The sequence below is a fragment of the Acinonyx jubatus genome, chromosome B2, assembly GCF_027475565.1.
Source record: "Acinonyx jubatus isolate Ajub_Pintada_27869175 chromosome B2, VMU_Ajub_asm_v1.0, whole genome shotgun sequence".
Lineage (NCBI taxonomy): Eukaryota > Metazoa > Chordata > Mammalia > Carnivora > Felidae > Acinonyx > Acinonyx jubatus.
Window position 1 is genome coordinate 114,070,310 of NC_069385.1, and position 21,799 is coordinate 114,092,108.

Below are 21,799 nucleotides of genomic sequence, written 5' to 3' on the forward strand. Positions count from 1 at the left end.
AGCAGGCCCCTCAGCCCAGTGGTGTGCTCCTGCCCTAGGGGGAGACCAAGGTCCTGAAGCTGAAGAACCTGCGGCCCCAGGACTACGCCAGCTACACCTGCCAGGTGTCTGTACGCAACGTGTGCGGCATCCCGGACAAGGCCATCACCTTCCGGCTCACCAACACCACGGGTACAGGACTGCCCTGCCCATGCCCTTTGCCCACCTGGCTCACTCCCCAGCCAGGAGAAAGTGCCCCACCCCACACAGGACTCCAGGCACGTCACCATTAGTGCGTCCCCTCCTCCCCCACGCCTGCTCCCTGACTTCTCCCCTCTCTTCTCCCTCTGGGCCTTCTCCAACCCCATGGTTTCCCTGGACCCCACCCCTCCCCCAGCCCTGCCTCATGGTCCCCTAAGACCCCACCTCCTTGTCCTCTTAGCACCACCAGCCCTGAAGCTGTCTGTGAATGAAACTCTGGTGGTAAACCCTGGGGAGAATGTGACGGTACAGTGCCTGCTGACAGGCGGTGATCCCTTACCCCAGCTGCAGTGGTCCCACGGGCCGGGCCCGCTGCCCCTGGGTGCCCTGGCTCAGAGCGGCACCCTCAGCATCCCTTCAGTGCAGGCCCGGGACTCTGGCTACTATAACTGCACAGCCACCAACAACGTGGGCAATCCTGCCAAGAAGACCGTCAACCTGCTGGTGCGATGTACGTGGGTCCAGAGGGGTGGGAGGGAACTCGGGAGGCAGGCGGCGTCCCTGTCCTCCAGGAACTGCCAGTGACCTAGGAAAGGGGCCTGTCTGCTTCCTTTTCGGGGATGAGACATGCCGAGGAGGCGTGTTCCAGGCACTGTGATTTCCCCGCAACTCAGGTGTCTGCCCGCGGGCAGCAGGACCACGATTTGCAGAACATTTTATTTATAATCTCCTCTCCCAAATATCATCTCAACAATGGAAGAAGGGAGAAGGGCTGGCGTTGATTACCTACATTTTTTTTTTAGATTGGGAAACTGAGGCTGCGAAAAGCTAAATGTGGACATTCCAGTCTGCAAGAGAAATTTCCTCTCTTCCCGTACAATGGTTTCTACCTTTTTATTTTTTTATTTTTTTATTATTTTTTTAAATGTTTATTTATTATTGAGAGACAGTGAGAGATAGAGCACGAACATGGGAGGGGCAGAGACAGGAGGAAACACAGAATCCGAAGTAAGCTCCAGGCTCCAAGCCGTCAGCACAGAGCCCGACGCGGGGCACGAACCCACAAACCGCGAGACCATGACCTGAGCCGAAGTCGGACGCTCAACCGTTTGAGCCACCCAGGCGCCCCTGGTTTCTACCTTTTTAATGGAGTTAAAGTGAAAGTAACATACATTTGCACATACCTCATATGCAAATCTTTATTAGCAAAGCATGTCAGTGAGTCTGAAGGTAATTAGTAAATGTAAAAATGATACAAAACTTGGGGGCGCAAATGAAGTACAAACACTTCCCTTATGAAACTTCAGCCTCATTAGCTGCTCCGTATGATCTTGGTTTTGCTCATGTGCTTTACAGAGAGAACTTTAAATTCTTCTGACTTAGGAGTAACCTTAGGTTGTTTGTTTATTGTTTATTTGAAAATTTTAAAGATCTAGGCTTGATTCCAGCTCTTTAGCACTTGAAAATAAAGTACAGCTTCTGTCAAATTCAGTGGAGAATCTTCTGATGAAATGGACTTTCCTTTTGTTCTTCCCTCACCAACCAGTCTCTCTCTGACTCTTCTCACAAAAAGAAGCTAGCTCTCAGTGACTTTTTACTTAACCAGAGCAAGAAACACAGTAGCCAGATTGTTGCTGATGACTATTTCTTCCTCTGATGGTTCTTCTTCTGTCAGATTATTTTTCTCCACCTAATTACATTCGGGGCCTTTAAAACCTGGGTTCGTGAGATTGCAATTTACATCAAATACTTACGGTTACCTCTTAGGGTGACATACAGCCTGCTTTGCCCCGGGCCAGTCCTGGTTCATGGCCATTGTACCACGGTCCTATTGAATCCGCACCCAAATATTAAGAATGCTGTCTACCTCTTGGCTACGTCAGAACAATATTCAGGTTTTTCTTTTTCTTTTTCTTTTTTTTAACATTTAGACTTTTCAAAAAAGGCTAGACCTTTCATTTTTCTAAACTCTGTGTTTTTATGTAACGTCATGTAAAATTATCGTATTAGGCTTTCATTATAAAAATTACACAAACTTATTGCAAAGAATCAAACAGGACAAAAGGATAAAATGTGCAAATTAAAATTTCCCCTCAGTTCCACTCTTTAGATAGAAGTACTAGTACATTCTGGCACATCTTTCCAAAATTTGTATTTTGCATATTCAAAGTTTAGAAAAGAACAAAAATAAAGCAGCACAGCCGTTAAGAGCGTAGGCTGAGTCTGAATTCAAGGTTGGCTACTTCTTCGGGCAAGTTCCTTAAACTGTCTGAGCCTCAGTTCTGTCCTTTGTAAAATGGGGACAGGAAAGTGCCTCCCTCAAAGACTGTGGGATGGGTTAAATGAGTCAACCCATGTAATGGGCTTAGAACAGTGCCTCTCACATAGTGGATGTTCAATCAACAGTGGCTAGAACAATTACTAAACCTACTTTTCTGCAGCCAGCTTTTTTGAACTTTTCAAAATGCATCTGAACAAGCAGAGCAATTTCCAAGTAAAGTGATGGTTTCTCTTGGGGGTGGGATGGGGTTGTAGCCCCCAGCCTGCAGGGAGGGCTGGTTCAAGGAGAGAAGCTGGGTCTGGATGGGGGTGGGACATAGAGCCTTGGCTTTGGGCCAGCCCCAGCCACCCTTCCCTCCCCATCCACCTGTAGCCATGAAGAATGCTACGTTCCAGATCACCCCAGATGTGATCAAAGAGAGTGAGAACATACAGCTGGGCCAAGACCTGAAGCTGTCATGCCATGTGGATGCGGTGCCCCAGGAGAAGGTGACTTACCAGTGGTTCAAGAATGGCAAGCCGGCACGCATGTCCAAGAGGCTGCTGGTGACCCGAAACGACCCTGAGTTGCCTGCCGTCACCAGCAGCCTAGAGCTCATTGACCTGCACTTCAGTGACTATGGCACCTACCTCTGCGTGGCCTCCTTCCCAGGGGCACCAGTGCCTGACCTGAGCGTCGAGGTCAACATCTCCTCTGAGACAGGTGGGCAGCTGAAGCAGCATGGGGTGTGTGTGTGAGGGAGCTGGAGAGGCCCACAGAGGGGAGGTGGGGACAGTAGCTTGAAAAAAGGAGGCCACAGTGAGGGGAACACCATTTGTTCACGTTGCACACATTTATTAAGCACCTGTTATATGCCAGGCATTGTGCTAGGCTCGGGGGTAGAGTGGTGGGCAGATAAGCTCTGCTTACATTGAACTAAGTGGGAAGGCAAACGTTGTTCAGATAGTCTCACAGATAAATATATGACTATAAACAGTGATACGTGAGAGTCAGGAAAGAGTTTCCTCAGAATGTTTGATCTGAGATCTGAGGGAGGGGCAGGTTTTACTAGGCAAAGGAGAACAAGGGAGGGTGGAAGAGAAAGGCAGGCCAAAGAATCAGCATGTGCAAAGGCACTGGGGCAGGTAAGCGCATGGGCCATTTGGAGCACCCAAGGAGAGTGCGACTGGGAGAATGGAGTGAGGTGTGAGAGAGTGGAGGGGCCAGCAGGGGCAAGATCATGCAGGGATTTGGGTCTTTATTCCGATAATAATAAATAAGAATAATGAAATAATGACTAACATTTATTGAGTGTTTACTATGTGTTCTGATGATTTCATATTGATGTCATTTACCTTCATGGTTTACCTTATGGGATAGTTGATCATCAGTTTTGAGATGAAGAAACGGGCTCAGAGAGTTTAAGAGACTTACCTAAGGTAACAAACAATAAGTGGTGTAGCTGGGATTCAAACTCGAGCAGTCTGACTTTAGAGCCACACCTGAAGGGTTTTCATTTTATGCATGACGGAAGTTTGGAAGGGATAATTTCGGAGAGAGTTCCTAGAATCTTATCTCCAGCCCCTAGCCCCTTGCACTGAGGAGCTGGCTGACTTTGACTAAGCCTCTTTAATTCTCTGGGCCTCCATTTCACCTCTGTGAGACATTGAACCAGATGGCCTCGGAGGTGCCTTCGAATCCTGACTTTTGCACAGGGAGACGACTTCGTGTCCGGGGAGAGTATCCCTTACAAGGGGATCCCATAGCTGGGATACAGGACGAGAGAGGGAAGATGAGGTGGGAAAGGCAGAGACGGGAACAGGACCCTTGGGTTTGCAGACGCGAGGAGTTTGAGTTTTAACCTGAGGGCACTGCAGCCTCAAAGCGGGGAGACAACAGCCCTTTAGCGTGTGAGGGCACAGAAGGTTGGGGAGCTGGGATGTTTTAGAAACAGGGAAATCAACGGGGCGCAGGGCCGTTTCCTCCATTTGGCTCATCAGCCTGATGCCCATGGCACGGAAGCTTTTTAAGGGCTTGTGGCAATGATTCAGACCCGGAAAAAGAAATTAATTGGCTCCAAAATACAAAGAGAAAACTGTAAAATTAAAGCCAACACATGTATAAATGTTTACAGAGTATAAATTATGCTAACTAGATAACTGGACCTCAGCTTGCCTTGTAGAGTTATTTATAATTCATATTTGATGTCGGACATTTTAATTTGGTCCATGTCATGTGGGATGGGACCCATGGAAGTCTTTAAAAGACTCTCCAGTTGGGTGATGTGTTGGGTTGGATTAGGTTTGGCGGTGAATAACAGAAAATCCCGAAATGCTACTAGTGGCTTAAACGAGGTAGATGTGTACTATTTTTTCTGGTAAAAGTGAGCAGTCTGGGCTGGAATAATGGCTCTGCTCCACCAGATCCTCAGGGCCCCAGGCTCCATCTTGTCTTGTTACCCTTAGCGTGTACCGCCTTGTCCACAATGGCAGTCCCAGCTGCAGCCATCAATCTGCATTCCAGCCTGCAAGGAGAAGGAAGGGAAGAGGGGCACAGCCTCTGCCTGTGAAGAACCTTATTTTCTGTCACATCCCATTGGCCAGAATTTGGTCACATGGCCACAGCTAGCAGGCTAGGGGACATCATGGTTATTCTGGCTGTGTGCCCTGATAAACTCCAGACATTCTATTACTTTGGGAGGAGGGGTAAGGATGTTGGAGGACCGACTAGCGACCTGTAATAGCACTCCAGAAGACAAGATGGAAGCTTTAATTAGAGCAGGGCCAGTGGGCAGGAGAGAGGGGGTTGAGGGAAGGCATCCTTTGGTAGAACTGTTTAAAAGTGGAACCCCCTTTTGTTGGGGTAAAGGGAAAGAAGGAATAGGCCAGGATGACTTCAGCCCTTTTTCTGAGTTGGGAGACCCTCAGGGGTGCAGGAGGTGGGGAGAATGGGGGGAGGCGAGTTGTGCTTTGGAGATGCTGAGGGATCTTTGGGACATCTGGGATGCGCGAGGGAGGCTCCTAGGGGGAGGGGAGCAGAAGCCTCACGGCAGAGGCTAGCGGGGAGCTCTAACCTTGCTCCTACCCGCTTCCCCACCGCAGTGCCGCCCACCATCAGCGTGCCCAAGGGCAGGGCCGTGGTGACAGTGCGGGAGGGCTCGCCCGCTGAGCTGCAGTGTGAGGTTCGAGGCAAGCCGCGGCCGCCGGTGCTCTGGTCCCGCGTGGACAAGGAGGCAGCGCTGCTGCCCTCGGGGCTGCCCCTGGAGGAGACACCGGACGGGAAGCTGCGGCTGGAGCACGTGAGCCGCGACATGAGTGGGACCTACCGCTGCCAGACGGCACGGTATAATGGCTTCAACGTGCGCCCCCGCGAGGCCCAGGTGCAGCTGAACGTGCAGTGTGAGTCCCATCGCCCCACCTGGACCACATCAGAGCTGTCCCTCCCGGTTCGCAGCCTGGCCTGCCCCCCTCTTCACCCCTTCGTACACTCCAGTCCAACCAGCCCCCTCCAAGTACTGCGGATACCCCTAGAACCTTGCCACCCCCGTGTTCTAAGGTGGGAAGTCTGACCCTTGTCACACTTCCAATACCAAGTGCCCCCCACCCCCATCTGCATTCCCAGGGACCCAGTGAGCAAAGAAATAACTGATTTTGACAGGTAGACACGGGAGTTTGAAAGACTCTCAAGGGAGCACGTTGTGTCTGAGACTATAACGATGAGAGTTAACTCACCTTGTGCCAAGCCCTACTCTAAGAGCATTTTAATGCATGAACTTATTTAACCCTCCACAGCCCTATAAATAGACTCTATCGTTCCCTTATTTTTACAAATAGAGAAACCGAGTCCCAGGATAAGTAACTTGCCTAACGCCTCACTAGCTAGTTTGAGGCAGGGCTGAGATTTGAACCTAAGGCAACTAGCTCCGGGGATCATGCTCTAAACCCCGACGTTATGCGGCTTTTTCACTACACGGTGGGGTGAGGGGACCCTTTGAGGCAAGACTAAAGGCCCAGTCTGGGAAGCACGGCTGGAGGAAATGGCCGGGAGGGGGGTGGGTATCTGCAGGTCAGGGAGTTCTGAGCGTGGCCATTGTGTTATGTTGCGAGCGTGTATCCGCTCAGAGATCCTTCCAGGCTGCGGGGTGCGGGAGCAGGGTCGAGTGCGTCGCCTTCAATGGGGCCGCTCCTCAAACCCCACTCGGCCCCGCTGACCGCCGCCCCCGCCGCCCCCACCCCCAGTCCCGCCGGAGGTGGAGCCCAGCTCCCAGGATGTGCGCCAGGCGCTGGGCCGGCCCGTGCTGCTGCGCTGCTCGCTGCTCCGAGGCAGCCCCCAGCGTATCGCCTCGGCTGTGTGGCGCTTCAAAGGGCAGCTGCTGCCTCCGCCGCCGGCTGTCCCCGTCGCCGCCGAGGCTCCCGACCACTCCGAACTGCGCCTCGACGCCGTCACCCGCGACAGCAGCGGCAGCTACGAGTGCAGCATCTCCAATGACGTGGGCTCGGCCACCTGCCTCTTTCAGGTCTCGGGTGAGCGTCCCGTGGGTCCCGCCCCACCCAACCGCGCCCACCTGGGACCAGGCTCCGCCCCAACTCCACCCCCCGCCCACTCCCGGACTGGGCCGCGCCCCTTTCCAGTTGCCCGTACTGGGTTCAGGCCCCTGCCTTCCCAAGACCCGCCCATGCCAGGTCTAGGCCCCGCCCATGCCGCCCGGACCTAACCACGACGTCGTTTACAGCCAGGTCCCCTCCAGACAGGCTAGATCCCTTCGCCCACGCCCACTCCAGGTGTAGATCGTCTCAAGGTCCGCTTGTACGTGTCCTAAGTCCCCCTCCCCCCGCCCCCGTTTTAGCTCAGCCCCGTTCCTTGGCCTCGGACAGCCCTGCCTCTCTCAAACCCCTCCTTCCCCGGGTTTAGACTTCTCCCCTCCAGTCCCTGGAGCACCAAGTTTGGGCCCTTCCCTCTAAAGACCCGCCCACACCACGCCTAGGCCCTAGTTGCCTGAAGCATAGGCTCCACCCCTTCTAGCCTCGTCCAATCCCAGCTCTCCATTTCTTGCTTTTTTTTTTTTTTTTGGTAGCAGGTACGCTCCAGCCCCACCCACACCAGGTTTAAACCCGCCCACTCAAGTCCTGGGCACCGCCCCATCCCAACCATCACGTTTCAAGCCCCTCCTCCTTAATCCGTGGCCCCAGAAGCTGCGGATGGGGGACTCCCTCTTTTCGTGACCCCAGGCCCAATATGAGGGGCCAGAGCTGTAGCTTAGAGGAGAGCAGACGACCCTCAGCAGCCTCTCTGGAACGTCGTGGGTGGCTCTAGTCCTGCCAGCACACATTTCCTGAGCTGTCACCCCACAGATTCAGGCCCCTCGGTACCCAGGAATCCCTCTCAGCCCATCTCATCATCAAGTCACTCCCGGGTGGGCTGTTTGGGGCTGCAGGCGGGCCTGGGTGAGTCAAAGGGCTGAGGTGAGGGCCGAGGGGAATGCATAGTGGCCGAAGGAGTTGCTGATCCCCCCCTCTCTTCATGAGGGAGAGTTGGTTCCCCACCGCTAGACCTTGTGGCAGCACCCCAGGAGGAGAGCCACAGTTGTGCCTGTGCCCTTCTGCACCCCAAGCTCTCCCAACAGCCCCTACTGACTGGGTGCCCCTTTAGTCCTCATTTGGATTTCCTCACTCAACAGCAGGGGGCCAGGACGGGTCACTTCCCAGCCCTTCCCCACCCCACCCAGCCCTGCCAGCCAGAGGCCCCTGTGACATTTCCCACCTCCTTCCCCTCTCCCCTGTTCTCCCATACTTTCCTTGTCTCCCCACCTTTTTGTCTCTCTCTGTCCTTCTCCTTTCTCTTCTCTTCCTCGTACCTCAATATCCTTACCCTTCTTTGTGTCTTTTTCCCCATCCTCTTTCCCTGTGTCCTCTCTGATATCCCTCCCCCGTGTCTTCCCAAATCTCTCTTTTCTCTGGCTTTTCCTTGGCCTTTCCTCTCTGTTCTCACCGATACTACCTCTTGGAATTCCCAATCTCCCTTTTCTCCATTTCCCACCTTCCCTGTGACTGCACTCATTCTCCCAATCTCCTCCTCTCCCACCGTCTCCTCTTGTCACTATATTCCCTTTCTCTTTGTCTCCCCATGCCCTCTCTCTGTTCCTCGCCATCTTCTTCTGTCTCCCTTTCCGGCACTCCCTCTCTCTGTATCTCTCCCCATCCCCCACCCTCCCCGGCCCCACGCCCCCATCCCCATCCTCTCAGCCAAAGCCTACAGCCCGGAGTTTTACTTCGACACCCCCAACCCCACCCGCAGCCACAAGCTGTCCAAGAACTACTCCTATGTGCTGCAGTGGACCCAGAGGGAGCCTGACGCTGTCGACCCCCTGCTCAACTACAGACTCAGTGTCCGCCAGGTGGGCCAAGGGGGACAGGGGCCCGGGTGCAAGCTGACCCTGGGAATGTCCATCAAGCCATGGGAAGGGGTTGGAGGCAGGGCCTGACCCCTTATAGACAACTCTTCAGACCTACAAAGTGTTCTGGACACAGCAGCAGAAACTGGGAGGCTCTAGGGACCTGCCCCCTCTGGACTCCTGCTCTGGGCACAGGCTTGAGAATTGGGCTGGGTCTGCTGGATTCAGACAGGAAAAAGGGCAGAGCCACCAGCTGTGTTCCCAAAATGTAGAATCTGCTCTCGGGTCAGGAGCTTTTCCTTGGCCTTTCCTTACGCCAAGAGCTTAAGGTGGGGTGTGGGGTCAGTCTTGTCCACAGGATCTCTAGAATGCAAGGCCAGAGCTTTGCGGATGTTTTGTATAGTCTCCTTCGGTGTAGTTCTGCCCAAGGGGCATTAGGTGTGGAGGGTAAAAGTGTGGCTCTGGGGCAGACTGCCTAGGCTAGAATCCAGCTCTGTATGAGCTAGGGCAAACTGCATCTGTTTGGCCTCAGTCTCTTCATCTGTAAAATAGGAGTAATTATAATGTTCCACCTCATAAAAGTGTTATTTTGAGGAGTAAATGAGTTAATAATGGCAAGTTACTCTGCATAGCGCCCAGCACACTTTTGTTGTTCAGTACGTGTTGCTATCGCTTACTAAGACAGCCCTAGGAGGCAGGCATAGAAGGAGTGATTGTCCTATCTCACAGATGGGGAAACTGAGGGTCTGGGTTCTTAGTCCTTTATGCTTTCTGCTCCCTGACACTGCCCCCACCCCACCCTCCAAGTCTCACCAGGGCCTGGGCTGGTGCTCTGGTGGAGGGTGTGGCCCGCTGGGCATCTGGGAACTCCCTGTATCTACAGTTGAATCAGCACAACGCCATGGTGAAGGCCATCCCAGTGCGGCGCGTGGAGAAGGGGCAGCTGCTGGAGTACATTCTGACCGACCTCCGTGTGCCCCACAGCTACGAGGTCCGCCTCACACCCTACACCACCTTCGGGGCTGGTGACATGGCCTCCCGCATCATTCACTACACAGAGCGTAGGTGGTGGTGGTGGTGGTGGTGGTGGTAAGGGGGGGGGGGCATCCCATACCCTGGGGACCCCTTCCAACCTCACCACATGGGTCCAGAGCTTGGGTCCCCCCACTGTGTTGTGTTCTACTCTGTCACCCCTCTGGACCCCAGTCCTGGTTTCGGGAACCCTGTCCCCTGGTCCCAAGCCTGGGCACCCTCTGTGCAGTCCCACACCTCAGTTCTGACTTGGTTTTCCTACTTTCTTTCTCAGCCATCAACTCTCCCAACCTGTCAGGTGAGACAACTCCCTCCCACTTCTTCTTCCCTTTGGGGACACAAAGACTCCCGTGGTGGGAGGAAAAGACCCTGAGAGATACTCAGAAAATGGGTGGAGGCCAGCAGCTGGAAGGAGAAGCCAAGGGGAATAGGGCTAGGCTTGGAGACATGTATTTCCAGGATTTATTCTGGGGCTTACAGGTGGTTGGGGGGGGGGGTAGTCAGGGATGGGAGACGTCTCAAACTCAGGGCCTTTCCTCCTCAGTCAGTACCATTCACAGTCCTTAAAAGAAAAATAGAGACCAGGCTAATCCACGTCCCCTTTTCTCTCTGGCAGGGGTACTTAATCTGTTCCCCACAAAGGATCTGTGTATAGATAGAATTCAGGGGGGTCCGTGATCCTGGAACATGGAAGGGCATACAATTACTTCTTCATTTTCCCTAACTTCTAGTAGAAGTTTAACATCTCCTTCAGTGATGAACGTAGGCGACAAACCGCAGTAGTAACATCACTACCTGTGACTTTGTCATCAGTACAAACCTGGTGCTTTCACATCACCTTAAAGTTGTTACAGCTATTTCTAAATATCATTAACATTCATTAGAACTTCAAAACCACAGCAGTTATTAGACCCAACACTAGATCTTGTTATTTAATTAGATAATAAAGAAGCCCACTTATTATTATTACAACACGGATTTGTGTTTTAAATATTTTGACAGCTGTATCTCAACATAATTGATTTCCTTTGTAACCCTGTGTATTTCATTTTATGCATCTAAAATTATTATTCTGAGATGGAGTCCTTAGCCTTTACTAGATGACAGAGGGTCTGTGGTGCACAAAGTTTAAGAAGTTCTGTTCTGGGAACAAATTTGTCAGGGGCCCAGTTGCCTGGTTTCTCAAGCCCTGAGATCCTGGGTCCATCGTTTGGATGCACGGGACCTGCCTTGGGGTGGCCAGGGAGGGCAAAGCTGGACCAGGGGACCCAAGGAGCCTGACCCTCTTTGTCTCATCCCCACCCTCACCCCAAACCAGACAACACCTGCCACTTTGAAGATGAGAAGATCTGTGGCTACACCCAGGACCTGACAGACAACTTTGACTGGACACGGCAGAACGCCCTCACCCAGAATCCCAAGCGCTCCCCCAACACCGGTCCCCCCACTGATATCAGCGGTACCCCTGAGGGTGAGGACATGGCCTGCTGCAAGGAATGAAGGACAGCTTCAGGGAGGGGTCTAGTGCCAGGGAGGCCAGTCTGAGGGGGGGAACACAGCCCTTCCCTCAGGGAGACCCAGTCTGAGGGGAGACAGCGCCCTGCCTCAAGGAACCCTAATTTGAGGGGGAGACACAACTCTGTCTTCACGGGGATTCGGAAGAAGAGAGAGTCCAGTAGAGCTCAGAACTGGCCCAGACTCCGGTGCTGTGCTATGAGGCAGGGAGGACAAGGTGCCATGGGGGTCAGATGAAGTCAAGGCAGTGAAGGAATCAGAGGGGAAGAGGCCTGTGTGGGGTGAGGCGGAGGCTGCTGGTGCATCTGCCCCTTCCCAACAGGCTACTACATGTTCATTGAGACATCAAGGCCTCGGGAACTGGGGGACCGAGCCCGTTTGGTGAGTCCCTTGTACAATGCCAGCGCTAAGTTCTACTGCGTCTCCTTTTTCTACCACATGTACGGGAAGCACATTGGTGAGTCGGAGCACCAGGTGGTCTGCCCAAGCGTTGCTGGGGCTGGAAGGAGAGAGGGAGTCCACAGGAGGCTGGGTATTGGCCCATGTGAGGCCTGGGCTTCCCAGCTTAGCTGAATCACATATCCTTGGAGGGGGTGTGGGCAGAATCTGGGCAAGGGAGGAAGGCAGAGCCAGCTTGTCTGAGGTTTTGAGATGATGAAGGCTTCCTGAGTCTGCAAAGAAAATGGCTCCAGCCGGACAACATGCAAGTCTTGGAGGAGACGGAGAAAACAGGTAAGAGGTTGCATGTATTGAGTGCCTGTCAGGAACCAGGTGAGCTCTGGGAGCTCTGTCTCCGTGGTCTCACTATCTCTCACAACCAACAGGTGAGGGCGGTGTTACCCTATAAATCAGAGAGGTTAAGCATTTTCCCCGAGATCACACAGCAACCCGAGTTGTCTTCCTCCCCCAAGCCCTAAACACAGAATTGGGAGGGTGCTGTTTTGTGAGCAATGAGGGGAAGTCCTGCTTCTTAAGTGTGGGTGTACATTTGCCCTTGGAAAGAGATGGTAGGAGAGTCACATTAATCAATGAACTCATCATTCAGCCGTCACTTCCAGAGCTCCTGCTCTGGGGCCAGGCATCAGGTGCTGCTATGAACAGGACCGACCAGTTCCCATCCTGGGGGCACCCGAAGTCAAGTGGGAGAGACAGGCATTGAACAGCTAATTGCAGCAGATAAGATTGAGCAGCCACTGTGACACATGTCCACAGCAAGACAGGGGCCAAGACAGCTGGTAACAGGGACTGACTATGGGGGCTGAGTTATGGAAAACTCTGCTGAGGAAGTGACAGTCTTTAAAATTTTTATTATTTGTTTGTTCACTTATTTAGGGGACAGGCCATGTATTTTGCATGGGTCAAAGGTACAAAAGGTACATAATGAGAGCCCCCTGCTCGTCTCAGTCCTCCTGCTGCCTAGAACCCTTCCCCACAGGCAACCACTGCACTTAGAGACTTGGGGGCAAGTTTCCAGAAACACTTTATGCCTACAGAAGCCAGTACATGTGTGTTTGATTTTGCCCCCTTTTATACACACTGTTCTGTGTCTTGCTTCTCCCTCTGAACTGTACATCTTGGGGATCATGCCTTATCAGACCACAGAAAGTTTCACAGTAGAGGAAGTGACTTTAAGCAAGAGTAGACCTAATGGCTCTTTATGGACAAGTCTCCCCAGCTAAAGTAGTGGGTCATGCTGAACTGATTAGCCAGGATGGGGTAGGATGGAAGGTTCTGCGTCCACTGGGGCCTCCAGACCATCCACCCAGACCATTGCACTCGTGGCTCGGTCTGGAATTTGTGGGAAGATTCCTGTGGGGTAGGTGGGTTGGGTGACCAGCCCTGCGCTGCCCAGGCCTGTCGTTTCCATTTGGCTCCTCATTTGGCCTTCCTGAGGAAGACTCTGTAAGCATCATATCTGGACAGGAGGACTTTCCAGTAGGGATGCCATGGAGGGGCCCCCTGTCCCATGTCATGTTACTGCCCTGCTCTGCCCTCTTCATCACCATATTTTCTAGGCCTCCAGTACCTGATCTGGTCCCTGCCTCCTTCTCTGACCTCATTTTCTGCCACTCTCCCCCTTGGCTCCTACTCAGCTTGAGCACACTGGGCTCCTTGCTTTCCTTTAAATACTCAGGGCAGGTTCTTGCCTTAGAGGACTTTGCTCATGATGTTCCCTGGACTGGAACATTCTTCTCCTCCCCTCATTCAAGGTCTCCTCCTCAGAGAGGTCCCTGAAAGCCCCAACTGAAATACCTCTGTATTCCTTTCCCTGCATTATTATCTTTATCATGCCCATCACCAATAGAATGTAAGCTCCAGGAAGGCAGGGGTCTTTGTCTTATTCACTGATGTATCTCTAGTGTCTAGAACAGCCCTTGGCACATAGTGGTGCTTCATTAGTTGAATGAGTGAATGAGAGGGAGGTCTGAGATTCATGAACCCAAAGTAACTTCTAACCATGAGGCTCTATGAAAGTCCTTTTTCAGTTGTGAGCATAGTCATGAAAGGTTCTTCAGTCAGCATTTAATTATTGAGAACCAATACCAGTTTGGTGCAGACTTTCCCTCAAAGAGTCAAATGAGGAGGAGATGTTAATCCCAATAACTATCACACCACAGAGCAGAGAGTGGTCTGGGCCTGGAGGGCTGCAGTTGAAGGACCCAGGGTTCACAGGACGCATAGAGGGCTCCCAACTCAAGCCTAGGAAGACTTCTTGGAAGAGAGGACATTGCAAGAAGGATTTGGCCAGGGGAATGTGGTAGGGGAGGGAGTCTCAGGCAGCTGGAAAAGCCTGAGCAAAAGCCCAGAGGCTGGAAAGCTGGGGTATGTCTAGGCTCCAGCACGTAGTCCGCTTTGGCTTTGCAGGAGGCAAGGAAGATAGGGAAGAATGAAGTGAGCAGGCCCACCATTAAGGGAGGCTGAAGGTCTTGGGCCCTGGCTGATCCCTGTGAAAGGCGGTCCGGAAGCCCCTCGAGCAGGGGAGATGCTGGAGATGATGGGGTGCTCGGGGGAGAGGGCAGAAACACAATTTTTGTTTAAGTAGTAAAACGGAGGGGTTCCCCCATTAGTGTCCTGGGGGCAGGGTGGTGGAGGAAGAAGAAAAGGTGGAGATTGAGGGGGATAGGAACAGGGGGAAGAGCTCCAGGACAGGGAAGAGAGAAAGGCCCCTTTGGAGCTGGTGAGGAGCCTGAAAAGTATTGGCGCTTGCCTCCTGGCCCCCTGGAAGCTTGCTGCAGCCCTGTCGTGGCCCCATCTGCCGGTGAGGGTCCCCACCCAGGCCTAGCTCTGCTGCTTGGGAGGGGGTGTTTCTTGCTGTCCAGTTCCCTCCTCTCCCTTCCTCTGCTACCCCGCCTGGCAGCTCTGGCACCAGCTGTCCCCAGACCTTGTGTCTCGCTGGCTCTCCTCAGTCTAAGCCAACTCCTTTCATCTCAGGCAGGTAACATTTGGTGGCTCTCTCCCACCGGGGGTCTGTCTATCTGGTGTCACAGATGGTGTGCCTTTGTCTGTGGGCAGCGCCATGGAAATGCCAGCCACCGGGCACTGTCTAAGATTGATTCCCCTTCCCTCTGAGCCAGGTCTTTCACATCACTGGGGGCTTGAGGTGGGCCGGAAGAGCCAGGAAGGGGCATGACATCACCTGGGTGCTCTTAGCCAAGCCATGATTCCCTCCTTCTTTTCCGGGGCCCCCAGCACCTCCAGAATTCCAGGCTTCTGTGGCTGTGGGCAATGGGCCTCAGCACCCTCCGTCTAATGCCCTCAAAATTTTACTTTCACTGTGCTTACCATGGCTGTGTAGCACAAATACTAACATCTCTCTTTAAAGCAACTCACTCCTCTTGTCTTAGCTTTGTCCTAAGCATCAGTATTAGAGAAACTGTGAGTTGGAAGGACTGGCTTTATTCATTTCTTAAAACATACATATAAGTATTGAAAACTTAAAAATTTTTAAGTCCATCCCCATGCCTCCAGAAATCATCCCATGTATCATGCCCTGCCAGGGGTATGCACTGTGTGCTTTGGGAATCCTGCTTTGTGCTCAGTCATAGGCCCTGCCGCCCTGGGATAACTCCACTGTTGAGAGGAGGAAGGTGTGTGTGTGTGTGTGTGTGTGTGTGTGTGTGTGTGTGTGTGTGTATGCCGGGGTGGGGGGAGGATTGGTTGACTAGAAAGGAAGGGGAGAGGGGCACCTGGGTGGCTCAGTTGGTTAAGTCCAACTGACTTTTGGCTCAGGTCATGATCTCACAGTTCATGGGTTCAAGCCCCGCGTTGGGCTCTGTGCTGACAGCTCAGAGCTGGCCTGGAGCCTGCTTCGGATTCTGTGTCTCCCTCTCTCTCTGCCCCTCCCCTGCTCATGCTCTGTCTCTCTCTCTCTAAAAAATAAATATACATTAAAAAAAAAAAAAAAGAAGGGAAGAAATGAATGAAAATTTGCAAGTTGTCCCAATGAATTGAAGCCGCGCTGCTGTCTTCTCTTTCCTGTGTGGAGGTCCCTCCCCCGGGAAAGTGGGACAGTGAACCAGTCTGGGATGGTGCTGTGGGCAGTGGCAGAGAGGAGGGTTTGGGGAATGTGGAAGGGTAGGGGTGTCCTTGTCCAGACCTCACTGCCCCCTCCTCTTCATACCCACCACAGGCTCCCTCAACCTCCTGGTGCGGTCCCGGAACAAAGGGGCCCTGGACACGCACGCCTGGTCCCTCAGTGGCAATAAGGGCAACGTGTGGCAGCAAGCCCATGTGCCCATCAACCCCAGTGGGCCCTTCCAGGTGAGTCACCGGGTGTGGGGGCCCCCGAGGTTCTCCCAGCCCTTGGGCCATTGCTCTGACCAGGGAGCACTTAGGAGGACTTCATGCTCTTTCTGGGGAGCTGGGGAGAAACTCAGGCAGGGTAGGGGGGGCTTTCAAGTGGACTGAAGGGAAGGGATTGGGGGCTCTGCATGGCAGAACACCCCTAATCCCTGCTCTCTGACCCCGCCCCAGATTATTTTTGAGGGTGTTCGAGGCTCTGGCTACCTGGGGGATATTGCCATAGATGACGTCATGCTGAAGAAGGGAGAATGTCCCCGGAAGCAGATGGATCCCAACAAAGGTGCCAGATGGGAAGGGGTAGGGGGAGCCGAATCTATGGGGAGCTGTGTAGGTAGGCACCTGTCCGTATCAGGAGAAGGTGCTGGTGTCTGAATGGTGGTTCAGAGTGACTAGGTGGTGGGATGCGTGCGTCAGTGAGTATGTGAGCAGGTGTTGGTGTGTTTGGTACCCACCTTGGGCTCCACGTTGGCTCAGGTTATGGGGCATATGTAGGGCAAGGAGAAGACTAAACTCTGCCCTCCTGTGAACTTACTGAGTTATTTACAGTACCCGAGTGCCTCCTGTGTCTGTGTCCAGGTATGTGTGGGTGCAGATGTGAACATGTGCCCCACCCCCCAGGGCCAGGTGTTTGCAGTTATAACAGCTGGAATTTGCTGAGTGATGACCATGTACCAGGCAAAGTACAAAGCCCTACATGTATCTGATCTCATTTAACCCTGATGACAGCCCTCTGGGGTAGCACTTACTATTAGACTCATTTTACAGATGGGGAAACTGAGGCCAGTGAATTGCTCCGTGTCTTAGTGAGCTGCAGAGCCAGGATTTGGACCCTCTCAGGCTCAAAGTTAACCCCCACCCCACGCCACCAGACGTCTGTGCTTACAAGTATGTCTGTGCACAGTGAGGGTAGTGTCTCACTTTAGGTCCCCCAGAGAGAGGGGGAAGCCTGCTAGTCCCTGACATGCTGAGCTGATCAGAGCCCTGGCCTGTCTCCCTTTTCTCTCCTGTCACAGTGGTGGTGATGCCAGGCAGTGGAGCCCCCCGCCAGCCCCACCCACAGCTCTGGGGGCCCATGGTCATCTTCCTCTTGGCGTTGCAGAGATGATGAGAGCTGCGTGGCCCCCCCACCCGGCCCCCGGCACACCAAAGTGTCCGCATCGTACCAAAGACTGACCCCCGCCAGCCGGGGTGCCCAGGGGCAGGGCCGGCCCGCCAGGGAGGGGGCCTGCATTGGCTGCGAGGATGAGCAGAGAACAAGGACAGAGGCCCGGCGCTGAGGCCCTGGAGACAGTCGTTTGACACACGCACACACTCACACACTCACACTCACACACACAGAGATATATTAAAGCACAAGTTTCTATCCGACCTGCCAGCACCTTCTTTTCTGCGGAGACAAGGGACTCGCCCGAATGGCGTCCACCACCCCAGAGACCTCGGCGCCACATAGGCCTTGTCCAACTGCACCTGTGGCGTGTTTCTGACCTTCCCACATTCCTAACTCAAGGCTGAGCCCCGGCCCAGTGGCTTTACCAGACGGGAGCCAGCAGAGGAGCAGACTCAGGAGCCCCACCCTTGGCTGGACTCTGGGACTCCCTGGGGTGGGGGAGGCCTGGGTCAAAGGAGGCCAGGGGGTACTTTGTGAGCTCCGTGAATGTCCCCGTGCAGGTGATGGCGAGGGAGGTCAGGTACCTGTTGCACACACCTCTGTTTACAGGGCGAGAGCTGGAAGGTGGAGATCCCAGGTCACCCTGATCCCTTGACCTGTTCCTTGGACGTCATATCTCACCTCGATGTACCCTTTTGATGGGACCCAGCACAGGGTCCTGGGCCTGGGCAGTCTGAAGACTGACACCTTCCCTTCTACCCCATCCAACCCCCACCCCACCCTACGAGGAGCTGGATTCCTGAGAGCACAGTCCCCACCCTAGTCAGCTGGCCTGAATTCAGCACCCACCTGCGTCTCCGAGGAGCCAGGAGGGGTGGAGGCCGGCTGTTTTCTGGGGTGAGGCTTGACTTTGAGAGGGGCAGAGGAGAAAGCCTGCTTTTGTGAGTTTGTGCTCCCATGGCATTTGGGAATAGAGTGGAAACTTCATTTCTTATACACTTGGCATGAAGGAGTGCCCTGGATAGGAGGGTATACATAGAGGGGGTGCCCCTGCAAAGCACTGTCTAGTTGGCTGCTCCCTTCCCTGCCCAGGGTCAGTGAAGGGGGGGGGGGTGGTGGTTTGTAGAGCAGCAGCAGAGGGTGGGGCAGTTGCTGGCCTCCATGTTGCCTGGGAGCCGAGCTCATGCCCTGATCCATGAAAGGGCTCCCTGTCCTTGGGTTCTGGGATGGGAACCTAGATGGGCAGGGTGGAATCTAGACCTGTCCTTCTCAACATCACCCGTGAGACCCCAACCAGCCGTCTATGGGGGAGATGAGGACCAGCTCTTTCCAGGGTGAGCCTTCACGCTTGCGTACGTGTGGCTGTGTGTGCGCGCACATGTGTGCACGTGCGTGGACCGATCTGTGTCTGTGTAGCACTGTGGGGACATCTCTGGGCAGCAGTGTGTGCGAATATGAGTCCGCATGTGCGATTACACATATCTGTCTGTGAGGCCGGGTCTAAACCCTGTCTCAGTGAGTGCCTGTGGATGTCGGCACGCACGTCAGCCTTCAGGGGGGACACGAGTGTTTGTAGGGGGCTGGTGGAATATACCACTTCCGGCCCTAGTCTGTAGTCTCAAGCTGCCTGCCACCGCCTGAATTTCTACCTTTCATCCCCTCTAGATGACAAAGAGTTTACAGATGACCCTATTGAAATGCAAGCACCTTTGGTGGGGGTTGTCACAGGGATTCACCCGGAGCATTCTGCAGGGACAGTTGCCCAGAAGGGGCAGCACCGCCATGCCAAGAGGCAGGCAGGGGACCAGGGGACAGGCCTGTGTGGTCATCATCACCCACAGCTGGCAGGGGGCTGGGCCAGGCCTGGAGCAGGGCCTTCTGACGCCTGACCAGCCCGGCTGCCTTCTTGGCCCAGCCGAGGCCTCGGTCCGAAACGAGTGGCTCCAGGTTCCCAGAACACACTTCCATCGCACCGGCTGGGTATTGTTTCTTAATTGTCCCATCTGTGCAGGGTCTGCTGCCCCGACTAGACTGTGAGCTCCTCCTCTGAGCCTTCCAACCTTCTCCCCCACCCCCGCTCCCAACCTCAACGCCCAGCACAAGTAAGTGGGCCTGTTATGGAAACCACAGCAGGCTTTGCCCAGCGGGAAGGATGATATTAATCGGTGGTTCCCAGCCCTGGCTGCAGAAGAGAACCACCCGAGGGTCTTTAAGAGAGCCATGATGCTTGGGTCCTACCCCCAGAGGTTCTGATTTAATTGGGCTGGTGTTCAGCCTGGCATCAGAAATGTTTAAAAGCTCCCCAGAAGAACCCGGGAGTGGGAACCTGTGGCCTATCACCTGCCAAGTGCTTCCTTTGCGCCCTTGCTGGGGTGGGTATGGAGATCCAGGGATGAAAAGCACCAGGTACTTCCTCCTTGGGACACTGAGGTCCTGGGTCCTCATGTGTGGATGGGTGAGGCTGGTGTGTGTGTGTGTGTGTGTGTGTGTGTGTGTGTAGGCAGGTCTGCAGGGAGTGTGGGTGTCACTGTGTATTAGCATTAACAGTGTGCGATGAGAGCACTTAGAGTGTGCCAGTCAGTGTGTGTGGGGGGAGAGCGGGGGGAAGATGGGGTCTGCAAAGGAGTGTCTTTGTGCATCTGTGTGTGCCTGTGATTCAGCACCTCTGTATCAGTGTCACTTGTGCTGTGTGTGTCTTTGAGTGCCTGTGGTTGTCAGCACCGTTGTGCTGGTAGGTGGCCCATCAAGACCCCCAGCCCAGGGGAGACCAGGCTGGCAGGATCCAGTGCATCTCCCCCTGGGGCAGTCTCGCCCTCTGGGTCAGGGTGGCTGAGGCATTTTGTGGCCTTAAAACAGGGAGTCCAGGGTCAGCCCTCATGGTGTTGGGGTTTGTTTAGCCCTGTTGCCCCTGATTTGATGTTTTGGGGAGACCCCTAGGGCCCGGTGCTGTACAGTTAGGAGAGGGGAAGTCTCAGCTTGGCTGTCCTGCCCCTGGGACCACAGACAGCCCTCCAGGGTGCCCAGCTAAGCCTGCGGACCACACCCCCTTCTCCTGGAATGCCCCTCCCACCTTGCCTTCTCCGGGATATTCTGCCGCCTCTTTCCCTTTCATTCTTTCTCCCTGTGCTCACTGGCTCAGGCTCTCATGGCCAGGGTGGGCCTCAGAGGTCTGAGCCCCTCACCTTGTAAATGGATAGGAGCAGGGGTGGGGGGGCTGGCCCAAGGTCACATGGCTAGTTGGGGTGGAGCCAGCCTTGGAAGCTGTGCTCTACAGCCCCGAGGGTGTCACACTGCTGGCCACTGCCTCCTGCTGGCAGCCAGACTGCCCTGTCTCTGGGTGCTGGTACAGATGTGACTGGGCACCTGCTCTAGGAAAGGTGCTCCCTCCCTGCCCCAAATTCTGGCCTCTCATCCCAGGCCACCGCCCCTCTCACCCCAGATCAGGCCTGGGTGCCCTGTGAAAGCTGCATCCCTCTGCCCACCCAGGCTTTAGCTAGTGTCCAGGTTCCCAGACAGAAGGGACTGTTTCCCCTCCCTGCCCTCTGTCTTCACATAAGCCTGGGCTCCGAATGAAGGTCAGTGTGTCCTTGTGTCCTCATCCTGTGGACTTACCCCTAAGGACCAGGAAGGCAGGGGTGAGAGTGTACAAATTCTTGTATTTTCTTCTCCCTGGATTCGAGGGGGTTGGGGGGGGGGTTTCCAAGGTCTGTCCCAAGGAATGGGGTGAATGAGCCTGCACTGGGGAGTCCCTGTGGGGCCCCTGGTTGAGGTTCTGGGCTCTGGGGAGCCCTCCTCATTTCCACAGGCAAGATAGCACGCCCCTTTCTGTTGAGTCAGTGCTATGTGTGAGGCTGTGTGTCTGTGAGGGTGAGGGTGGGGGGTGTGCATATGAATGTGTATGAGGGAATGTGTGTGTGAGGCGTGTGAATAGGTGTGAGGGTATGTGCTGGAGTAGAAGGACCACTCTTTCCTAGAGATCCCTGGACCCTTAGAGCTGGAAAGGACCTTAGAGACCATTTAATCCAGTGCCCACACTGTACAGGTGAGAAAGCTGAGGTCAGAGAGATGGCACTTGTCCACCATCACCCCTCCCTCATGTCACTTGCATTCGTTTCCCAGGGGCTCCGCTAGACGTGCCCGCCCTCCTGGCACCTCCCCACCCCCCACCACCGCACCCATAATCACAATCTCAGCTTGACTCTGCAGGGCCCTCTGCCCCTGTGGCCTCCAAGCACCCTTCCTGCCCCAGGTGGCCAGTTCACCAAGGCCTTTATCCCCAACCCAGAAGGGGCAGGGGAAGGAGGGGACTGCTCCAGCCTTGAGGCCTCATAGACTTAAGAGAAAAGCCAACCCCTCCATGCCCAGGCTCACCCCACCACCAAGGTAAAAGCACAACAGGAGACCCTCATTATTGGGTGAAAGGTATTGGGGTCGTTGTAGTCACACGACCCCGTCCTCACCCCTTTGCCTTGCTCTCTGTCTCCACCCCAGCCTCTGTCCCCCCCTTTGT

At 54.3% G+C, this 21,799-nt stretch overlaps 1 protein-coding gene across 3 annotated transcripts in view; it reads left to right on the forward strand.

Moving 5' to 3' along the window:
* MDGA1 (MAM domain containing glycosylphosphatidylinositol anchor 1) overlaps positions 1–21,466 on the forward strand; it is a 60,242-nt gene extending 38,776 nt beyond the window's left edge. Inside the window, exons 5-17 of one of the 3 annotated variants that reach the window (XM_027057841.2) lie at positions 39–171; positions 422–691; positions 2,834–3,163; positions 5,542–5,838; positions 6,679–6,963; positions 8,683–8,834; positions 9,715–9,892; positions 10,138–10,161; positions 11,179–11,334; positions 11,701–11,835; positions 16,009–16,139; positions 16,353–16,461; positions 17,195–21,466. In XM_027057841.2, the coding sequence (XP_026913642.1) occupies positions 39–171; positions 422–691; positions 2,834–3,163; positions 5,542–5,838; positions 6,679–6,963; positions 8,683–8,834; positions 9,715–9,892; positions 10,138–10,161; positions 11,179–11,334; positions 11,701–11,835; positions 16,009–16,139; positions 16,353–16,461; positions 17,195–17,286 (2,292 nt within the window). In that variant the 3' untranslated portion in view covers positions 17,287–21,466. Of the gene's footprint in view, positions 1–38; positions 172–421; positions 692–2,833; positions 3,164–5,541; positions 5,839–6,678; positions 6,964–8,682; positions 8,835–9,714; positions 9,893–10,137; positions 10,162–11,178; positions 11,335–11,700; positions 12,098–16,008; positions 16,140–16,352; positions 16,462–17,194 lie in introns of those variants that run through there. The other 2 variants (XM_027057842.2, XM_053222861.1) reach the window with 2 other exon arrangements.
* Positions 21,467–21,799: the final 333 nt, after the last annotated feature.